We start from the raw sequence: 19,121 nt of genomic DNA, 5'->3' as shown, positions 1-19,121 counted from the left end.
TAACATTCTGCTACGACGACTTTTTTGTGCGATAACGCAAGTTAGTACCCAATTACAATCCGTGATCGCCCTCTTTCATACTTTTCCTTGTTCTAGTGTTCTATTAACAGACGCGAACGAGAGGATGGCGTTGCAAGAGGAACAATCCGCTGCAAGCAGGAACGGAAGGATCGAAACGACACGACACGATACGTGGCGAGGGATCGGTCGGTGATGCGCGATTGTTTGTCCCATCCGGGATCATGGTGGGTAGAATGAGACCCAAACAAAAGGGTTGAAAGGGTAAAATGCCATGCATCATTCATTCACTAGCGTGAGGGGGCGTCATGTTTCCAAAACCGCGCTAAGGAGATGAAAAATCCCGTCATTACCCCGCGGCGCGTGTCGCTGTCGCTGTTTCTAGTCTTTTATTACCATATCGTTCTGCCACGTCTCGGTCAGGTTTAGGGGCAGACAACTGTGAAACGTCTGCCCTGCGACCCTGAGTTTTGGAAAATAATATGATATATCACCAGAAGCATCCACGTCGGAGTCTTTTGGTCCATTTCTGTCAAAGACACGTTCCCGTCCCTGACTGAGCCTACGTCCCTCTGCCCTTGCAATCGTTCAGGAACGATCACTACGACTTCCGCTGGGAGAACTTGGCTCATGACTTGGCTCAGCTTGGCCCAACCACCCAACTATCCCAACTAACGGAACAAATCATAAGCATTAGCCAGGAACTTGTTTCCCTCCTTTTTTTCCCTTTTCGCCTCCACAGTTACGGAGCCTTTTTCGTATTCCCTAAGAAGGATTTGTGATGCTGACAGGTAGGATTGGGGGGAGGGGGAGGGGGAGGGGCGAAGTCTTACGTGTTGTACGTTGCCATTGCCGAGAGCAATTGACATACGCACCCGCAGTCTATCTCAAAATACAAGGTTAGTTGTTCACCACTGGTTCCCTTTTCCTGACTTCGCACGTCTCAGTATTTTTCACCCTCTCACAACGCAAAGGCTGACGCAGCACTCGTTATAGGAGTGTCGAGTCATCGCAATCCCCCAAGTACCAGCATAATAGTAACAGTACAGTTTAGTTCCTTCCACGTACATCTATCTCACTCTGTGCCCTGCCCTGCCTTACCGTGCCCTGTCCTGCGCCCATCAAACAGTAATCCTCGTCGTACCTTCTTCAACCCCCTTTTGTACCCTGATAATACTTTTCTTTATAATCCGCCCTTCCCCTTTGACCCTTTCTTTTCCTTCCTAATCAGGATAACCTATCTACCCACCTCTCACCCGTTATTGATTATTGCTCCAAACATATACCTTCACCGCCATTATTATTCAGTCAGTCACCTTTCCACTTTCAAACAACTTGTTCATTCTCTCTCTCTCTCTCTCTCAACCGTTCGACCAGTGCTTGTCTTCTTCCGTTCTTCATCCTCGACTGTCCATACGCTCGTTCTACGGTATCATATCACGGTCGCGACATATTCAACAGGTCATACCTTGAAAACACTCGCACCACCGAAACGTCGACAAAAGACAAGACATCACAAACACATCTCAACGCCACCCTCGCCCGAGACTTCCAACTTTCACTGTCGAATAACACCTCAACACCTTACATCGCACACTACTCCGGCCACTCTCATCCATCTATCACGGACTGACGACGATTCACGACTTTTAACCATCTTCGTTACATCTATACGACATCTATATATCATCTATTAATCAGAACTACCAACATGGACGCATCTAGCTCATCTTCGCATCCCGCTGGCGGGTCACCTCGATTCATTGACGACGGGTTCCTCGAACTCGTCTCAGTGATCGGTACTGGTGCTTATGGTGTCGTGTATCTTGCCATCGACCACAAATACGGTCAACCAGTCTACCGAGCAGTCAAATGCCTCAGACGCCACGGCCTCGACACACGTCAAAGACATTTTCAGAGACGTGAGATCGCTCTTCATCGACTCGCCTCAGCGCACCCTAGTATCATCTCTATGGACAGAATATTAGAAGAAGGTGACTTCATCTATGTTGTCATGGAGTACGGAGAGGAAGGTGACCTGTTTGCTATGATCACCGACCGACAACGGGTAAGTCTGTCCCCTTTCTTCACTCTGGGTTCCCTTTGCTGACAGCCTCGCTTTGCAGTATGTCGGCGACGATGAGTTGATACGAGACGTCTTCCTTCAATTACTCGACGGTGTGGCTTGGCTGCACTCTCTTGGCATTAGTCACCGTGACATCAAACCAGAAAACATTGTCTGTTCACAAGACGGGACAAGAGTTCGTATCTGCGACTTTGGCTTGGCTACCTCTGAACAAGAGTCAAGCGAGTTCGGTTGCGGTTCCACATTCTACATTGCACCTGGTGAGTCTAGACGTGTTTCATATTACTTCTGGTCGTAACCATTCTGACGCGACCTTCCCTTGTCACAGAGTGCCTCGGCGACTGGTTCCCCGAGAACACATCCTATCCCACACGGTCAGGTGATATCTGGTCTCTCGGTGTCATTCTCGTCAACCTCTGCTGCGGTAGAAATCCATGGCGAATTGCCTCTCCCTCCGATGAATCGTTCAACTCCTTCCTCGCCGACCCCAACTTCCTCAGACGTATCCTCCCCATCTCTTCGCAATGTCTGTTCGTTCTCGAACAAATATTCACCATAAACCCTGCTGAGCGAATCCCTCTTGCCGACCTTCGAAAGCTCATTCTCGAAGTGGAGACATTCACCATGGACGAAGAGGAACTCCGATATGCACACTTCGCCGCCCAACAGACATCAGCTGCACCTACTCCTCAATACGAGGCTGTCGAGGCTTTGATGCCTGTCCAGGAGGCTGCCGAGGACTGGATCGAGGAGGACACAGTATTCGTTTACGACGAAATCGAGACACCTTCATTGCGCGCCGACTCCGGTTCTCCCTCACCCCCTACTCAGCGATCACGGAGTTCTTCTTCAAATGGAGAATCATTACCGCCAACGCCTCACTTGATCCCCGAAGGAGGCTTACATCTCCCTTCGCATATCCACCCATCTCATTGCTGGGATTTCACCAAAGACAACAAAGGGTCTTTGTTGAACCCCAACCACCCATCCATCCGAGTGAACCCCGCATCACCCGATATAATCTCATCATCAGCTGGTGTCAGTCCATTCTTCCTTCGAGGAATGTGATTTGTCTTCTTGTAACAACTCTCTTGGTTCACTTTTGATTTTGGTTTCTTGCATTTTTTGACATGTTACATGTCAACATCCATAACTGGCTATCCTCAATCTTCACATCATATTTTCGCGTTAGGCATTGCAATATCTTCATATCATACATATATCACTATTAAATATCTTGTTACTGTTCTGATCTGATTTAGGATCTAGATGTCCGGGCTATGCGTCTGAGCTTGTACCATTATTAGCACTATACATAAAGGATCGGAATTGCACTGCTAGGATCATGCATTTCGGATTGTAATTGTCTTGTGGGCTGTGTTGCAAAGCAAGGTGAAGCGAAGGTGAATCAGAGCAATGCAAGTCAGATACTAATACCAAGGTGCCATGGGTCGAGTCAAGGAATAGCCCAAGGCCCTTGGCGTCCACAAGTGGCTCCTTGGGAGCAATTACATCACGAGGGTGGGGCTTTGATTCCACGTCACGTTAGATTGGGGTCCCTCGCGCTAGCATTGATTGCATCGGTTTGTTGTCCTATCTGACGGACCCGGTTCAGATACGGTATCTCTAGGATTAAACTTTCGGCTCAAGGTGGATTCAGAGATAGGATCGAAGGGTACAGGCTTCTCCTTCTAGAAGAGTCGTCATCGCCCATTCCATGAGTCACGCGGTCTTGGCATCTCACTCCCAAGTCTTTGGATCACTTGGCTCACACATCATCTGCGTCCGTATGTTCACACCCCTCGTTCCTTCACTCAAGCCAATGTTATGTTGCGCCAGGGGGGGATGGTCTTTGACGTGATCAGAAAGATGCTCAAGCTCATGTGAGTGGGTAAGTGTGGGGGTTTGTGACGACCAGTATCTTTGCGGGATACCTTATCGGCAGTGCCATGGGGGAGATAAGTCGCATGAAGGCGTCGTACAGCTTCTTAGGAGTATGTGTGAGCGACTGTCGATCAAACCATACATACGTACATACATACATGCAGGAAACGTAAGCATCGCATTATCTAATCCACTCTCCGTCCCCACCACAAAGCTTCGTTCCTCCCATTCTCCCTCTTGCGACGTTCTCATGTGACCTATGTACTTTACATGATTATTCATGCTTAGCATCTACGTATGTCTTTTCACACGAAAACCAAATACATACTTCACTCAACTCTCCGTCGTACATACGCAACTTCTTTTCGTTCGGGTGTCGTGTCGTAATAGGAATCGAAGCGGGAGTCGTAACCAAACACATTTGTGCAGTAGATGAAAAAGCTGCGGATATGAATGGAACGTTCTCCGCCTTCGGGTTGCCGGTTGGAACAACGATAACCCAATCTGAAAAGGAATGATTATTCTACGCCCCAAACAGAGGAAGGCCCGAAAATGCGGGTGGAGCTTATCGTCTCTTTTGTCCGTTAACTTTCGATCCCCCCGTCTCATCCGTCTAAACTCTACATAAGGTTATCATACGTTATGATTTCATTCCCACCTGCCCCCGCGACAAGGTGCGGGAGTACCTTTCAACTCTATTAGAAGAGTGGGATCTACAGCCAAAACGAAAGAGTGCGGAATGAAGTACGCATTCGAGAAGTCGAAAGGAACGATCGAGTATGGTGCCACTAACTCTCACGTCCTACTTCCCTCCTGCGCCACGGCACAGCGAAGTCCAGGCGATCGGTAGTCACGAGACCCAGTCCATCGCTTTGATTCCGTTTTACGAACTACGACTGCTATTGCTGCTACTGCTAACGCGTGCGTGGCACTGCCATGTCATATTCCGTGAATCCTTTTTGGCGGCTCAGAGAACAAAAAGAATTCCGTTGTTCGTTCCCGCATTTGAGGTGTTGTTCGGTGTTCGGAGAATTTACCCATCCGCACCCCTTCCTTCGACGCGTCTTTTCCCTTTTGTGTGTTTTTCATTTCCCTATTTTACTCATGTTGGACGTGTCTCTGCTAACGAGAAGGAATGGAATGAGAGAAAGGGGAAACGCGTCTCGTATTTGGTCTGCAACGCAGCAGTAGCAGCAGCAACAGCAGCAGCAACAGCAATCGGTGAGAGAAGGTCGAGACGCGACTGAATTGTCAGAAGCAAAAGTGATGGAGCTTGTCGATCCAAAGTTGTAGAGAGAATGAATCCGGCGGTTTTGCTTTTTTAGTGGGGGTGCCTCGAGATTGAGCAAGACGTCATTACTTGTTTTTGGTCAAGTTACCACTCTCGCATCTCGTATCGCCTAACTGTAATTTGTTGTTGTTATTGTTGTTGTTGTTATCGATTATTTGTTTACACCATTCCAAAGTCAACATTATCGTTGATACTTGCACAATTCCCATTCACTTGTTCTCTGTACTACTACATGATCTTTTTGTCCTCACCATCTTCTTCGTCGTCGTCCCGCCAACATGCCTCAAATACCTTTCCTCAAATCGGACAAAGATAAAGATAAAGATAAAGACAGAGACAGAACACATACTCCAGCTCCTCCTCCATCTCCACCTCCACCATCAAATTCAAACTTGAACGCAACAAACTTGACATTCACTCCATCAATAGCTTCCACGACCGATTCACCTCAATCAACATCGAAATACCATCCTTCGAGATTACTACGTCGTAAACCTAGTGTTTCAGCAAAAGCTGCTGCAGCAGCTAGCGCAGCGACTGCGAGTGTAGCAGCAGCTGAAGTCCAATCACAATCACAGAGTGATGTTGACATACCTCCTTATACGGGAAGTAGTACCGGTTCATTTTTCGACCATCCACCTCCTACTTCCCCTCGATCACCTTCAACAACTACCAATGGTGGTGAGCGGGAACGGGAACGGGATAGATTTTTCACTTATCCCACAACGACGACTAGAAGGGGGAGCGAGTCTCGTCGTCCGGGAGTATTAGAAAGTCAACACCATTCTTCGTCATCAGCTTCGAAACGATCTGCATGGGTATATGATCGTCGTTTGATTGATGGAGATGGGGGAGAGGAGAGCGTCGTGATCATTCCTTCAAGTGAGGAAGAGGTGTTTGGTGGAACAGTGAATGGACTCGCCTCGGGATCAGGGTTTGGTGCGGCGGCCAGTGGAAGTGGAAGTGGAAATGCGACAAAGGTGTTGGACGGTGGAACAGGGGGGACAAGTGGATTTGGTGTATTTGGCAAAAGCAAGAACGCAGAGGAACAAGTGGACACTCGATATACACAATACAGACCACCTACTCCCCCCGACAGTTCTGCCGGTTCATCGGGTCCCACAGCAATCTACCCCACGGCCTTATCACCACCGAGAAGACCGATGCCCCGATCCCCTCGAACGATAACACAACAACGCGGCGGAGGCGGAAGCGGCGGCGGGTCGGCAGAAAGTCCTTGGACTCCACCGTCAGCAAGCATGTTGCAAACCCTTTCAGCGGTTGGGGGAGATGGATCAGATGGTCCAGGAGCCAGAAGAGGTCCATCGCCCTCAACGTCAAGTTCGTCCACACATGCAGATGGCGAATCACCTTCACCATCACTCGTACCGGTCGATACGGACTCGACAAACGATAAACATAGTCATAGTCGTCAGAATTCCAGTTCCACACCGACAAGAAGACCGTCCATCTCTGCCGAATGGCTGAAACGTAAACCGTCAGGCAGTGGTAATAGACTACGACGCAAACCATCGTTCACCGCCACCGCTGCCATTGTCGCTACATCTACGCCTCCTCCACTTCCTGATACACCTACTCGGACACGGACATTACGTCAATCGTTCATACTTGACGAATCACCGAGAATACGACCCAATCTCAATGGTGGCGGCAGCAGTGGTAGTGGTGGTGTTCCAACTTCCTTGACACCGAGTCGAACGCGGACGCGAGAACGGACTTCGTCTTTCTCTTCGACGAATTCTGATACTGATCCGCCTTCGTCAGACGGAGAGATCGGTGTGGTGACAAGCACGACTAGACGATCTTCTCTCCTCAATTCTACACCCTCACGATCCTCTTCCACATCCGCCTCGAAAACGCAACAAAGACAAGGTGGATACGAAATACAAGTGTCTTGTGTTGACAACCGAACCGATTCAGACGAATTAGAATGGAAAGTCGTCATTCGAAAACATACCTCGACATCGACGAATCGCAATTCTCTCCTGTCCAGCTCAGCGTCCATCAACGGTGGAAGTGGACCAACGAGTCCATTACCCCTTTCAACAGATCAGAGCGTCACCCAAGCACCTCTGAGTGCTAGTTCGATCAATCTGAGTTTGGCATTAGACCAGCCGACTGGTAAATTGGTTTTCATCAGTTTCCCAATGGACATCCATGCGACTCCGACTAGACGGAAGAGAAATTCCGGTAGTGGTAGCGGTGCACCTTCAGGGGTAGGGGCAGGTCCCACACAAATGACTTCGCCAAGATTGACGACGATGGGATCACCTAACACGTCTTTCAGACCAAGTACCCCACCGCCGCAACCCCTGTCGAATGGCGTTAATACGAGTTTCGGAACACCGACCAGCTCTACTCCGTCGAGGAGGAAACCACCTCCAACTTGGCCTTCACCCAAATCACAACAACAACCACATCAACAGCAGAGTAACGGTTCAGGATCACCGCATAGCTCCAACTCGCCAAAGGATATGTTCACGCCGAGAAAGAGTAGGGCGATAGGTGTATCACAGTTGGGTGGTGCGCTGTTTGAGAAGGTAACGAACGGGGATGGTGGGGTGGGGTCGGGGGCTGTATGAGGTGAAGACAGTAGGGTGTTGGGGTATAGTTGCCGAGACAAGCAAGGTTCAAGGTGAACAGCAAGTTAAGTCGGACAAGCCGAGGAAGGGCACATCTACCATAACATCTAATATGCATACGATCTAACGTCTTTTGGAGAACGACACGACCGCGTATCTGCTTGTCAGCGAGACGCCGAAATTACAAGCACTCACTTTCCAGATACCCTCCAATCGGGCGCTTCCTTGTCCAGTTTCTCTGCAATACCCTCGTCCAGACCCGCGCTACAAAGCGATGATTCTCAGCGTCAACAATAGCCGGACACATTGTCCTTAGCCACTTACATCGTATCAGCCTTGTTCGTTCTAAGACTCAGCAAGGTGATCTTGCCCGCGAGGGGACCTGTCAAGAAACGCAAGTTAAAATAGTGTACAACATCATGTCCACTCAGTGAAAGAGGCTGAAACTCACCCAGGGCTTCTTCAAACGGTGTGGTAGTGGGCCACCAAGCGTCTCCCAGTAATCTGAGCGCACCACGGTACGTTAGTCGGAATCCATCTTGATCGCGCCTTTCTCAAGCTCCTTGATTCAATACTCACTTTCGATAATTCAGATCCCCTTTGAAAATCACCAAATCCGACTTTTGCAATTCCTCCAACAACTCTGGCGCAACCGCTGGTAAATCATGATAAGCAAATTGGGTGGTCCAAAATCCTCCTAGGGGAGTTTTGGCTCCTAATTTTGTGTCTAGTGGGACGGAAAGTCGGAATTTGCCTGATGCGACGTGTGATTGCCATCTCCTCGCAAGAGTGACGAGGTTATCTATATCTTCTTGAGTCAGAGGGGTGGAGGCGTGTTGGGTGAAAAAGGTGGTATCGAGGAGAGAGTCGATAGCCCAGCTGCCAAAAGACAGATCTCAGCAAGTGTAAGATAGGCTTTATGAGAGGGGAGAGCTGAGGACTCACGTGAAATCAGAAGGTAGGACATCGCTGACGAACCAAGGGATAGCCTTAGGGCTGTAGAAGAAGGAAATTCATGTCAATCTTCGTTTCAATTGGGGCTACCTTGCACATCAGACTTACTGGAAGACCACCTCGTTGATCGTAGGAACGACAGATACCAGGAAATCGGCCAAGATCAGGTCGGTATACACCTACTCGACAATCGTCAACACGGTATGCAGTATGAGGCTGGTCTTTTACAATAACCCACTTCAAAACCAGCTATAACGAAAACCCGGTCGGTCAGTTTACTTCTCAACAACAGCTGGCGGTCGTCCTTAGCATGATGAGTACTTACCATTGTCCATGATGATGTCGACCCGTCCATCTTTCACACTCTTAAGATGCTCCCATGCCTTGCCCATGTCGTCACGAAGGATGTATTTCGCTTGTTCAGCCTGAGCAGCAGCTCCTACCGCCTGGAGCTTCTGGAGGTCCTCGTACTTCAGGTCGATGAGCAGTGAGAGATCCTACACGCCATCGAACATAAGGTCAGCACGGCGAGCTTGTGATGAAGGCTAGCACCCGTACAGTAGCATTGCCCCACAGATCGGCCTGGACCATTTCGCTGGACATCAATGGTATTGTCAGCGATGAAGCTCAGCCCGACTACGTCTGCAGGCCCTGCCTTCAGAATTGAACATGTAGGATCCGACCACTCACAGGAAAGCTACTTCCAGGGCTGACCCCTTCTTCTCCCATTCCGTTTGCAGGTCGTCTTTCTCATCTATGGCAGAGTTCAAAGCCTTTGCTAAGTCTACAGATGCGATTCAGCCATTGACCAAGCGCAGTGTCATGGAGACGCGGGGACGCGAGAGAAGTAATCAATGGTGCAGAACAACTCACGGACAATAGCGCCTGAACTCGATTTGTAAGTCTCGGCTTTTTGCTCGAAGAACGGATCGTACTCTTTCCAATGTTTCGTGGAGGCAAAGTAACTTCTCAATCGTCGATAGCTATCGTGATCCAAAGTCAGACGGTCAAACAACACAAGCAATGTCAGAAGAAACCGAGCCTCGAATTTGCAGATAGGTTATGTGGGAAGGAATAGAGCTTGCGGAGAGTTGAATGAATCCAATACTAACACATAACATTCAGCAAATAACCAATTCATCGTAGTCCATCTCCTTTCATCCTCTGAGAAGCTAGCCAGTTCTTCGTTGTAACAAGAGACATTATCATCCCCATCTTCCGGAATAGGTCTATCCCGACCAGAACAATGTCAGCTTGCCATCAAACCCTTTCGGGAAGATACGCGCTTCAACTGGGCTAACACCAAACTTACGACAAGATTGCATTATGGCTCATCTCATATTTCATCTCTGAGATCTTGGCGATGATCGCTTTCCCCTCGGTCAGCTTCTCCTCTGTCTCAGCGGATCCGGCCGAAGAAGACATGGAGAGTTGGTGGTTCGCGTTGGAAAGGGTTGAAACGACATTGGTGAGCACGACTGGCCATCTGTGGTGTCAATCAACATTGTTAGTCTCATGAAAAGCAGCGTTGTCCACTAGACACATCTAGGTAGAGGAAAGGAGTGGGACTGGAATCAGAGTAGAGGTATGATCGGGAGTGGAGGCGCACTTACCGCTTGACTAGTGTTTTGTACGCGAAGCTGAATGATATCAGACAGGTCAGGTCACCCAACTTCACCTAAGCCCATCGCCTGGATGTACTCAGCAAGCTCACCTCTCCTTGTCCTGGGGTGATACACGACCATAAGGTAGCTTGTACAGTTGTGGGAGCGGCATGATGAGCTTCTGCGATGTTGTGAATGGCGTTGAGATAGCTTGCGATGGTAGATATGGAAGATGAAACGTTTCGTTGAACTTTCAACGCTGCGTCCAAGTGGGTTAGATACCCGAACGCGATTTTACCAGATTAACCGGTATCAATCTCTATGTTGATACTGCACCTAATTTCATGTGTCAAGTCCTCAACATGAAAGCGAGCAGCGTATCTAGCAGCCTGCTGTCTTACGGCTACGAGTATGCTTGAGGTCCACATATGTACTGCATGCATAATCGACGAATGATACCGTCACTTGCATCGTAGCGTATTCTGGGTAACCTACAGTAGTAGGCCGTGGAAAGTGGAGGTATATTGACGAACCGAGTTACGGAATTCGATCAATTGTTGTCCAAAAGTCGGTGTAACTTGTTCGATCTGCTACCTCTACAGCTCCCCCAACCTAAGTCTCATTCTCCTTCGCTATGATCCCCGTGATATTGTACGCTTCGGAAACTGGCAATGCGGCCGATACGGCCCACCGAATCGCTCGAGCTTTTCGATCCCATCACCGACGAATCTCATGTCAACCTATGAACCTCTTCCCCCTCTCTTCTCTACCACATACCAACCTTCTCATCCTCGTCACTTCGACACATGGACGAGGTGATCCTCCTCCGACAATGTTACCCCTCTGGAATGCTCTGCTGAGGAGCTCGTTGCCCGAGGATATATTGGAAGATGTGCATTTTGCGATTTTCGGTTTGGGGGATAGTAGTTATGAGAGGTTTTGTTGGGCAGGTAAGATGTTGGCGAGACGGATGGAAGGTCTGGGAGGGAGTAAGATGGGTGAACCTGGATGGGGAGATGAAAGAAGTCCCAATGGGTTAGTCTTTACCGTTGCGCCTTCCGCCTACCAAGAACAGAACCATTGGTTTCTCTGTGTCAGTACTGACTCGTACATCTGTCACCTCGATACAGGATCGAAGACGCTTTCCTCCCATGGCTTCAACAAACACTCGATCTGTTCTTACCCTACTTACCATCCACTTCCACCTCCCCTCCCTTATCTCTCACCGAGCTTCCACCACCTATATTCTCCCTTGAGCCTGTCGTGTCTGCGAAGAACGACGACTTCCCAATCGACCTTGATCGATTATCCATATCACCGCCACCTCCCGCATCTTCCATGAACGGTCATACAAGAGCAGCTCCTCCCAGAGTGGAAGATAGTGTCCATGGACATGGATCAAGCTCTACGATGCCCGATGATTGGGTCTGGGCAACCTTGAAGAAGAATGAGAGAGTCACGAAGCAGGGTTGGTGGCAGGACGTGAGGGAGATCGAGATCGAATTTGAGGATCCCAAAACGTAGGTGTTCTGCCTTCTTGAAGATCGTACTGTATATCTGGCTCAGCTCGCTAATATAAGCCATATAGCACACCATACTTGCCGGGATCAATATGTTCACTCCAACCTCAATCGAGCGCCGAAGACGTCGACGCTTTTCTAGAAATGTCAGGCTTGGAAGATCAAGCAGATATCCCAATGACCATCACAGCACTTCATGACGGTACGTGTATCTCCGTCAGCTTGATTCTGTCGTCTTTTGGCTCAAGGAGCGCTGACGTCCGGGCTGTGCTTCATAGAACAACCACTACCACCTCATCTACCTCCCTCAAAAACTCCTACAACGCTAAGATCCCTGCTTACGAATCACCTTGATATACGTGCTTCGCCGCGGAAGAGCTTTTTCGAGTGGTTAAGACGGTTGTCGCCCGATGAGAGGGAGAGAGAACGCCTGGACGAGTTCATAGAGGATCCTGTGAGCTGTCTTTAACATACCCCACACCGTTTCTTCAGCGTGAACCATACCGTCTGATTGTCTGGAGCTCGAGTGCCTAGTCGACATTGATAATATCCGCATTCTGAGGCGACAACGCTGACAATACCATCTCCGCAGGATGAGATCCATACTTATGCCACTCGACCATCTCGAACTATAACAGAAACACTTGCCGATTTCAGAGAGACCAGATTACCCTTATCCCACATACTGGAGATTCTCCCATCATTGCGACGACGACAGTTCTCCATAGCTAGCTCATGGGAGGTACGTCAGCTACATCTCTAAATTGTGTCCGAATCTTGCGTTCAAACCAGATGACTTGTATGGTCCGCAGGCACATCCTAGGAAAGTGCAACTATTAGTCGCGATGGTCGAGTATAAGACGAATTTGAAGATTCCAAGGAAGGGACTCTGTTCCTCATGGCTTGCAGGTCTGACTATTGGTAAGTCTACAGTTGACAGAAACCTCTTTTCGAGCAGGAGTGGCAATCAAGCTGACGGACATGTTCTCGCAGGTACTCGGATACCTATTCACATCGCTTCGCCGACGCTGTTCTTGCCGCCAAATCCGGAAACGCCCGTAATCTTTGTTGGACCAGGTACGGGTGTTGCCCCCATGAGAGCGTTCATCGAAGTGAGAGTCAGACAAGGCGCAGCAAGCAGTGAGTAGCACTTCCGACTGACATGGACCGTAAACCCGGTTACTGTCATTCTGTCTCTTATTCCATGCTAACCGATCACTTTGTTTTATAACTTAGACACCGCAGTGTACTTTGGATGTAGATCAAAGTCCAGCGATTGCTTCTACGCCTCTGAGTGGGAAATGTACATGGAAAAGGGGGTCAAAGTGGAGATTGCAGCGAGTCGGGATCAGGAAGAGAAGATATATGTCCAACATCTGATCAAGCGGGATAAGGAGAGGATCAAAGAATGGATAGTGGACAGAGAGGGAAGCGTGTATATCTCAGGGTGAGTTAAGCCGTGCAAGATCGGTGACCCCGCTAAAGGCTGCTAAACGTACACGTTGTAGATCGTCGAATGCTATGCCGAGGGAGGTACGAGAGGCGATCGCGTGGTGTATATCTACGGAAGGTGCGGGTGATTTGAGCGAAGAGGAGTCGAAAGCGTACGTGGAGAAGATGTTCGAGGACAAGCGTGGTGGGGAAGAGAGTTGGTGAGGGACGTATGAGGTCGAGAAGGGTGTTGTGTATACTCAGTTAGAGGTTTTGGAAGACGCATAGTGGAGTAACGAGAATAGTCATAGAACGGCTGCTGGTTGTACAGTAGATACTAGACGGGTCTGAATGCATTGCATCGCGAGCGGGCGATCAAGAGCGACTGAATCCGTACGCACTTCATGACATGTATACTGATTTCAAGCCCAAGCCACGCCCACGATCTGATTACTAATCGCTACAAAATTGTCTTGTTGTATAGTTCTTCCCCCTAATCACTTCTTCTTCTGAGCATCTACGCCATCTTGATACGCTTTCCCAAAGGTATTCTGCCAATTATCCACTGCCTTCTTCGCCATCCCCGGTCCTATAATGTCGTTATCATTCTCCCAACCTTCCTTTACGCCATCCATAAACTCTTCTATCGTGAGGGCATTCTTCCCCATCGGATGCGATTTCTTATTATCGTTCGGATCCTTTCTTGTCCTATGAAGATCCGTCTCCACTTGTGGCGGAACGATCTCCACCACTTTGATCTTACTTCCCACCTGATCGAGTTGAGTTCGGAGATTGGTCGTGAATGAATGCAAGAACGATTTTGTGCCGTTATAAACTGGATTGACGACGCTAGTAGGTACGAAACCAAGTACCGACGTAACGTTCATAATCACCGCTCCTTGATCCTTGAGATTCTTCGAAAAATGGTTTTTGATCAATCCGACTGAAAGATGTATCGGTCCTCTAATATTGATATCAATCTCTTTATCGGCCTTTGTCAAATCGAATTCGTAATCCGGTCCCAACACCTCAAGAGGAGTCTGAACACCAGCATTGTTGATCAAACAATCCAAATCAGGATGTTCAGAGATGATCTTCTCGATGAAGGCGGACAAAGAGGGGATATCACCGGTGTCGACGACATAGTATCCCGCTGCACCGATTTCAGAAGCCGTGGATTTCAAGTTCGCTTCAGATCGTCCGGCCAAAAGCACCTTTTTACCTCGCGAAATTAGGTCGATCGCCATCGCTTTGCCCTAAAACAGAAGAGACAGTCAGAGTGTATACGAGTAAGCGGAAGGATTGGCTGATCACACTCACGAGACCACCTCCACCACCGGTGATGAGAGCGCATTTGAAACCAAGAGTAGGAATGGGTGACATGGTGCGTGCGAGTTTTGCTTGGGTATTGATGAGAGAGAGAGAGAGGAAGAGAGAGAACAAGTCGACATGTACTACTACTTGTACGTACAATCTATATATACATCCTCTGAAAAGATATCGGTGATTGACCAAGTAGTCACCCTCATCAATCGATGACATCAAAAGTGGAGGTCAGGTCAGACATTTCACGTGGCGGAATATTCTCTGTACGTGCGGATATGATCGCCCTTTGTTGGGCTTGAGCACTGTGTACGCTTGTGGACGAGGCGTCCTGTATCATATCTACCATAGCATCACTAGCATTCGCAGAACAGAGCGGAGCGGAGCAGAGCATTCAGTATGGGTTTAACCTTATTCATGTCGAATCGATATAAACATGTGGCAGTGTCAGTGGTGGTGACTCAGGCGCGGATCTATCATACGAAAACGGCGTTATGCGTGAGATTCCTGCAATACGATCGTAAGCTCCCCACCTCAGGCGATGTGATACTAATCCAACAGCGTCGGTAGCATTTATACACTGCGCAGTGTGATAATATTGATCGCTTGCTAAGGAATCAGAGGTCAGACCTCGAAACGCAGGAATAAGACGTACACACTATCACTCTACATTTGATTCCCATGATTACCCTGATTAATCTCTCATCATTTCCCACGTGGAGGGACCACGACGTGATGAGCAATGATGATGATGATGATGCACGATGGATGATGAATGCTGGAATTCTCTCAGACTAGTTTGTTCGCTCGCAAACAACGAAATTGCACTGCACCACCATAGCTTCTACATTGCTGTTCGTCGTAACTCGTTCCAATCCCAACAACGAACACGAGAGGAAGCCTCACAGCAACGTCACATATCGACACTGCCTCTTCCGGTCAAAACCAAAACCAAAAACCAAAAACACAGCGACGCGAATCCTACAACGATACAAAACGATCACCTGGATTGTTTGCATCTCACATCTTGTATCTACCAGCTCTCTGCCCGGGACCGACACGCCATTGACAACGTCAACGTCGACATCAACAGCAACATCTGGATCGCCGGTGTCAGCTGATCGTGACCAGCCCCTTGCTTGCATCAAGATTGTTGATCTCATTGTCGGACGCGATCACGTGAACGACTTGAACGACGTGGACGCATAAACAAAAACAAACTATAAGCTGAACAAACAACCTCGTCTGGTGGCCAACACCCAACCACATCTCGTCGGGATTTGCTCGCCTACACCACTACTATTATCTCATCAGCGCGGGTCTCTTTTGTTGTGCTTCGAGGCAACGTACGAGCTCGAATTCGGACACGATGTCGACGCGAAGTATGCCTTCGGCACAACCACTTCCTCTGAAAAATCTCCTGGCGACATATACCACCTCTCATCCATTACGTTCCCCATCCCCCTTACCTCCCTCATCGCGAGTCGATCCGAAGATCCGACAACGTTTACCCCCGCCGACCTCTGCCAGTCCGTTATTATGGACTTTACCTACATGGTGGTTATTCCTCCGATTTCTCGCCACGAAGGGATGGCAGATTGTCTGGGCTTTGGTCTGTCATTTCCTAGTTGGTCCTAAACGACCTAGTTGGGGTTACAGGATGACATTCATCGTCTCCTGCATGCGAAAAATCGCGGATCATTCGACTCTCGCCGATATAGTCTTGATAAGAAGATTTATATCATTACATTTCCTATTACCCATACCGGCAGACGCCGTCGTCACTCCTATCACTTTCACGGTACCCCTACGAAAAGGTGACGAGGTCGCGAGAGGATTTCTGAGAGAATGGGATCTGAAGGAAACGGGAACGAGAGAATTGACAGGTGAATGGGTCGTAGGAACAGAAGTTTGGAGAAGACTGAAAGCTGAGAGGAGAGCGAGACAACGCACGAGACGAAGAGCCAGTCCGGCAAACAACGTACCCGTCGCGAACGGTCTTTTGAACGAAAAGAGGGCGAGAGGGAGGAGAGGTGAAAGTCCTGCCACGGTCGATGTAGACACCAACTCAGACTCGGAGCCAGGGAAGAAGACGGGTCTGGTGGGCGAAAGGGTCATCTACTACGTGCATGGCGGAGCGTACTACGTGGGCAATGCGGCGACACATCGTTTGATCACCATCGGCGTGAGCAAGGCTTGCAACGCTAGAGTGTTTGGTGAGTCCCCTCCTTCCTCTACTTTACAAGTGCTGTGTTCTTGCGCTGACATTCCCACCCTCTTGTGCTGCGCCTCGCACATAGCCATCACGTACCGTCTCGCCCCTGAACATACCTTCCCCTTACCACTCCACGACGTCCTACAGGGCTATCTTCGACTTTTGTCCGCGCCCCTATCGATTCCTCCAGAAAACATCATCATCGCTGGAGACTCGGCAGGTGGGGGGCTCAGTCTCGCCTTGTGCATGTATCTGCGAGACGAGGGGTACAAGCTTCCTGCCGGTTTGGTGTTGATGAGTCCTTGGGTGGATTTGACAATGAGTTGTGGGAGTTGGGACGAGAATGCCGATTCGGATGTGGTACCCAGACCGGAGGCGGATGGTGAGTGGTCTCAGACGTATCGTGTCGGTTTGGGAAGTGGCGACTAACGTTGTTCTGGTCTCGTAGACCATCTTAATCCCGTTGGATGTTACCTCGGACCGGAGGGCATTTCTACCTATATCACTCATCCATACGCTTCACCCTTATTTGGCGACTTCCACGGTCTTCCCCCGATGCTCATCCAATCTGGCGACTCTGAAGTCCTTCGAGACGAGATCACCCTCTTAGCCCACAAAGCCACCTTGGCCGGAGTACATGTTTCCCATGAACTGTACGAAGATATGGTTCATGTGTTCCAGCAATTCCCCTTCCTTGCCGAGAGCGCTGTGGCTATCAACAGTGTCGGACGATGGGTGAGGACGACTTTGCCCAAGATCGAAGAGGCAGCATCAGAATTGGAGGGGAGCGAGAAGAAGGCCGGTCGATTGGCTAGAGAGGTGGATGAGAACGTTGATCAAGAGATGACGAGCGAGAAGACACGCGTCGTCAATGAGATAGGACAAGAGACCGGTCTGCCCAATGGAGAGGTCCAACTCTTACCCGATGAGATTGATGCGGTGAGGGATCAGTCAGCTAGATTGGCAACGTCGTCAACGAAACCGAAAACGCCAAAGCGGAGTCCCTTGCAATTCGAGACGGGAGAAGAGGAGTCTGAACAACCGACTGTCGATGTCGACTCGTTACCTGCCGACGATAGTGATTCTTCTACGCCTACATGGGGTGGTGCGCCATCATCGTCATCGACACAAGTCCGATCACCTGGATATCGATTCGGCAGTGGTATACTCTTACCATCGCCCCAAGTTGATAGTCAGCAGCAACAACAACAACCGCATACATTACCTCGTCTTCGTCGATCTCAAACCTCTACAATCGTTCCCACTTCACCTACGCCAATCCGACGACGTCGACCTACCACCATCTCATTACAAGTCTCACCTGCCATCCCGCCCACCTCTCCACCTCACTCACAATCAGCTTCATCGAACCCTGTTTCACCTACGCCTTCTGCACGAAGGAGATTGAGGAACGGAACGATAACTAGTCATCCGCAGCCGAGTACAAGAGCGAGAAGTAGGAGTCATTCCGATATATTCAATTTGGTAGAAGGATATGTGGAAGGAGGAGCGGCGAATGAGACGGTAGTTTATGCGCCAGGTGGTGAGGTGAAGAGTGTAGGTGTGTTAGGAGGCGAAGAAGATGAGGATGATGAGGATGGCGGAGGAGAGTTTTGAGCGCAGTGCGAAGGAGAGTCATAAGAAAGGAGGATGGAGACGAGGGGTGATCGTCCTCTCCGCTCCGTTCTTTCTTGAAAGCGGAAGTGAGTGTTAGGCAATCAACTTCATTGCATATTCTGTGATTCGAAGTACGAAATACTTGTTCTCGACAAAGGAGTCAAGGTGGAAAATTGAAGAAAATACAGCAATAGAGTTACAGTATGAGTACAGTACCAGTAGTAGCTAGAATAAGTATTTCGTTCTGTCGGATCTCGTTCCGTTGTACAACCAGTCTGTATTTTCATCATGTAGCAAAGCTTCGATCCATCATGCATTTGTGTGTGTTACATATACTGTATTCATAGCATTTCGACGCCAGTCGGACTTGCGCAATCAAGATGTCGTTCAACTCGAATACTACTACAACTATATCATCTCGCTCTCGCTCTGTCTGGGATTAGATACGAGTAGGCACAATACGTTTTGTCACTCTCCATGCATTGTTGATACACTATTAATCTGACTAAATCACGCTGCATCGCTCTCTCCGACCTTTAGGTCCGTATGAGTACTGTTACTACGCCAGCTTATCG

The 19,121-nt window shown here is 49.1% G+C and overlaps 6 protein-coding genes across 6 annotated transcripts; 4 read left to right on the top strand and 2 right to left on the bottom strand.

Moving 5' to 3' along the window:
- Positions 1-1,729: 1,729 nt before the first annotated feature.
- On the top strand, positions 1,730-3,172 carry CI109_106370 (uncharacterized protein; the record flags this gene model as incomplete). Its single annotated transcript, XM_032007048.1, has 3 exons — positions 1,730-2,086; positions 2,145-2,364; positions 2,433-3,172. 3 exons carry the CDS (start codon positions 1,730-1,732, stop codon positions 3,170-3,172), a joined length of 1,317 nt encoding a protein of 438 aa, XP_031858690.1.
- A 2,385-nt stretch (positions 3,173-5,557) lies between these two features.
- CI109_106369 (uncharacterized protein) lies at positions 5,558-7,882 on the top strand (the record flags this gene model as incomplete). The annotated part of the gene is made up of 1 exon (XM_032007049.1): positions 5,558-7,882. One exon carries the CDS (start codon positions 5,558-5,560, stop codon positions 7,880-7,882), a length of 2,325 nt encoding a protein of 774 aa, XP_031858691.1.
- A 123-nt stretch (positions 7,883-8,005) lies between these two features.
- Positions 8,006-10,612, bottom strand: CI109_106368 (uncharacterized protein; the record flags this gene model as incomplete). The annotated part of the gene is made up of 16 exons (XM_032007050.1): positions 8,006-8,012; positions 8,078-8,146; positions 8,207-8,264; positions 8,334-8,386; positions 8,462-8,761; positions 8,828-8,878; positions 8,945-9,015; positions 9,075-9,085; positions 9,162-9,333; positions 9,395-9,431; positions 9,527-9,620; positions 9,710-9,819; positions 9,949-10,065; positions 10,149-10,322; positions 10,450-10,476; positions 10,551-10,612. 16 exons carry the CDS (start codon positions 10,610-10,612, stop codon positions 8,006-8,008), a joined length of 1,413 nt encoding a protein of 470 aa, XP_031858692.1.
- Positions 10,613-11,074: 462 nt separating this feature from the next.
- Positions 11,075-13,616, top strand: CI109_106367 (NADPH-dependent diflavin oxidoreductase 1; the record flags this gene model as incomplete). The annotated part of the gene is made up of 9 exons (XM_032007051.1): positions 11,075-11,475; positions 11,571-11,960; positions 12,029-12,162; positions 12,239-12,414; positions 12,553-12,702; positions 12,773-12,881; positions 12,954-13,100; positions 13,197-13,407; positions 13,469-13,616. 9 exons carry the CDS (start codon positions 11,075-11,077, stop codon positions 13,614-13,616), a joined length of 1,866 nt encoding a protein of 621 aa, XP_031858693.1.
- A 272-nt stretch (positions 13,617-13,888) lies between these two features.
- On the bottom strand, positions 13,889-14,774 carry CI109_106366 (uncharacterized protein; the record flags this gene model as incomplete). Its single annotated transcript, XM_032007052.1, has 2 exons — positions 13,889-14,647; positions 14,712-14,774. The coding sequence occupies 2 exons, from the start codon at positions 14,772-14,774 to the stop codon at positions 13,889-13,891; spliced, it is 822 nt and encodes a 273-aa protein (XP_031858694.1).
- A 1,309-nt stretch (positions 14,775-16,083) lies between these two features.
- Positions 16,084-18,546, top strand: CI109_106365 (uncharacterized protein; the record flags this gene model as incomplete). Its single annotated transcript, XM_032007053.1, has 3 exons — positions 16,084-16,930; positions 17,015-17,311; positions 17,378-18,546. 3 exons carry the CDS (start codon positions 16,084-16,086, stop codon positions 18,544-18,546), a joined length of 2,313 nt encoding a protein of 770 aa, XP_031858695.1.
- Positions 18,547-19,121: the final 575 nt, after the last annotated feature.

This window comes from Kwoniella shandongensis, chromosome 12 (assembly GCF_008629635.2).
Source record: "Kwoniella shandongensis chromosome 12, complete sequence".
Taxonomy (NCBI): Eukaryota; Fungi; Basidiomycota; class Tremellomycetes; order Tremellales; family Cryptococcaceae; genus Kwoniella; species Kwoniella shandongensis.
Note: the sequence above shows the minus strand (reverse complement) of the source record. Positions and strands in the feature narration are given on the sequence as shown.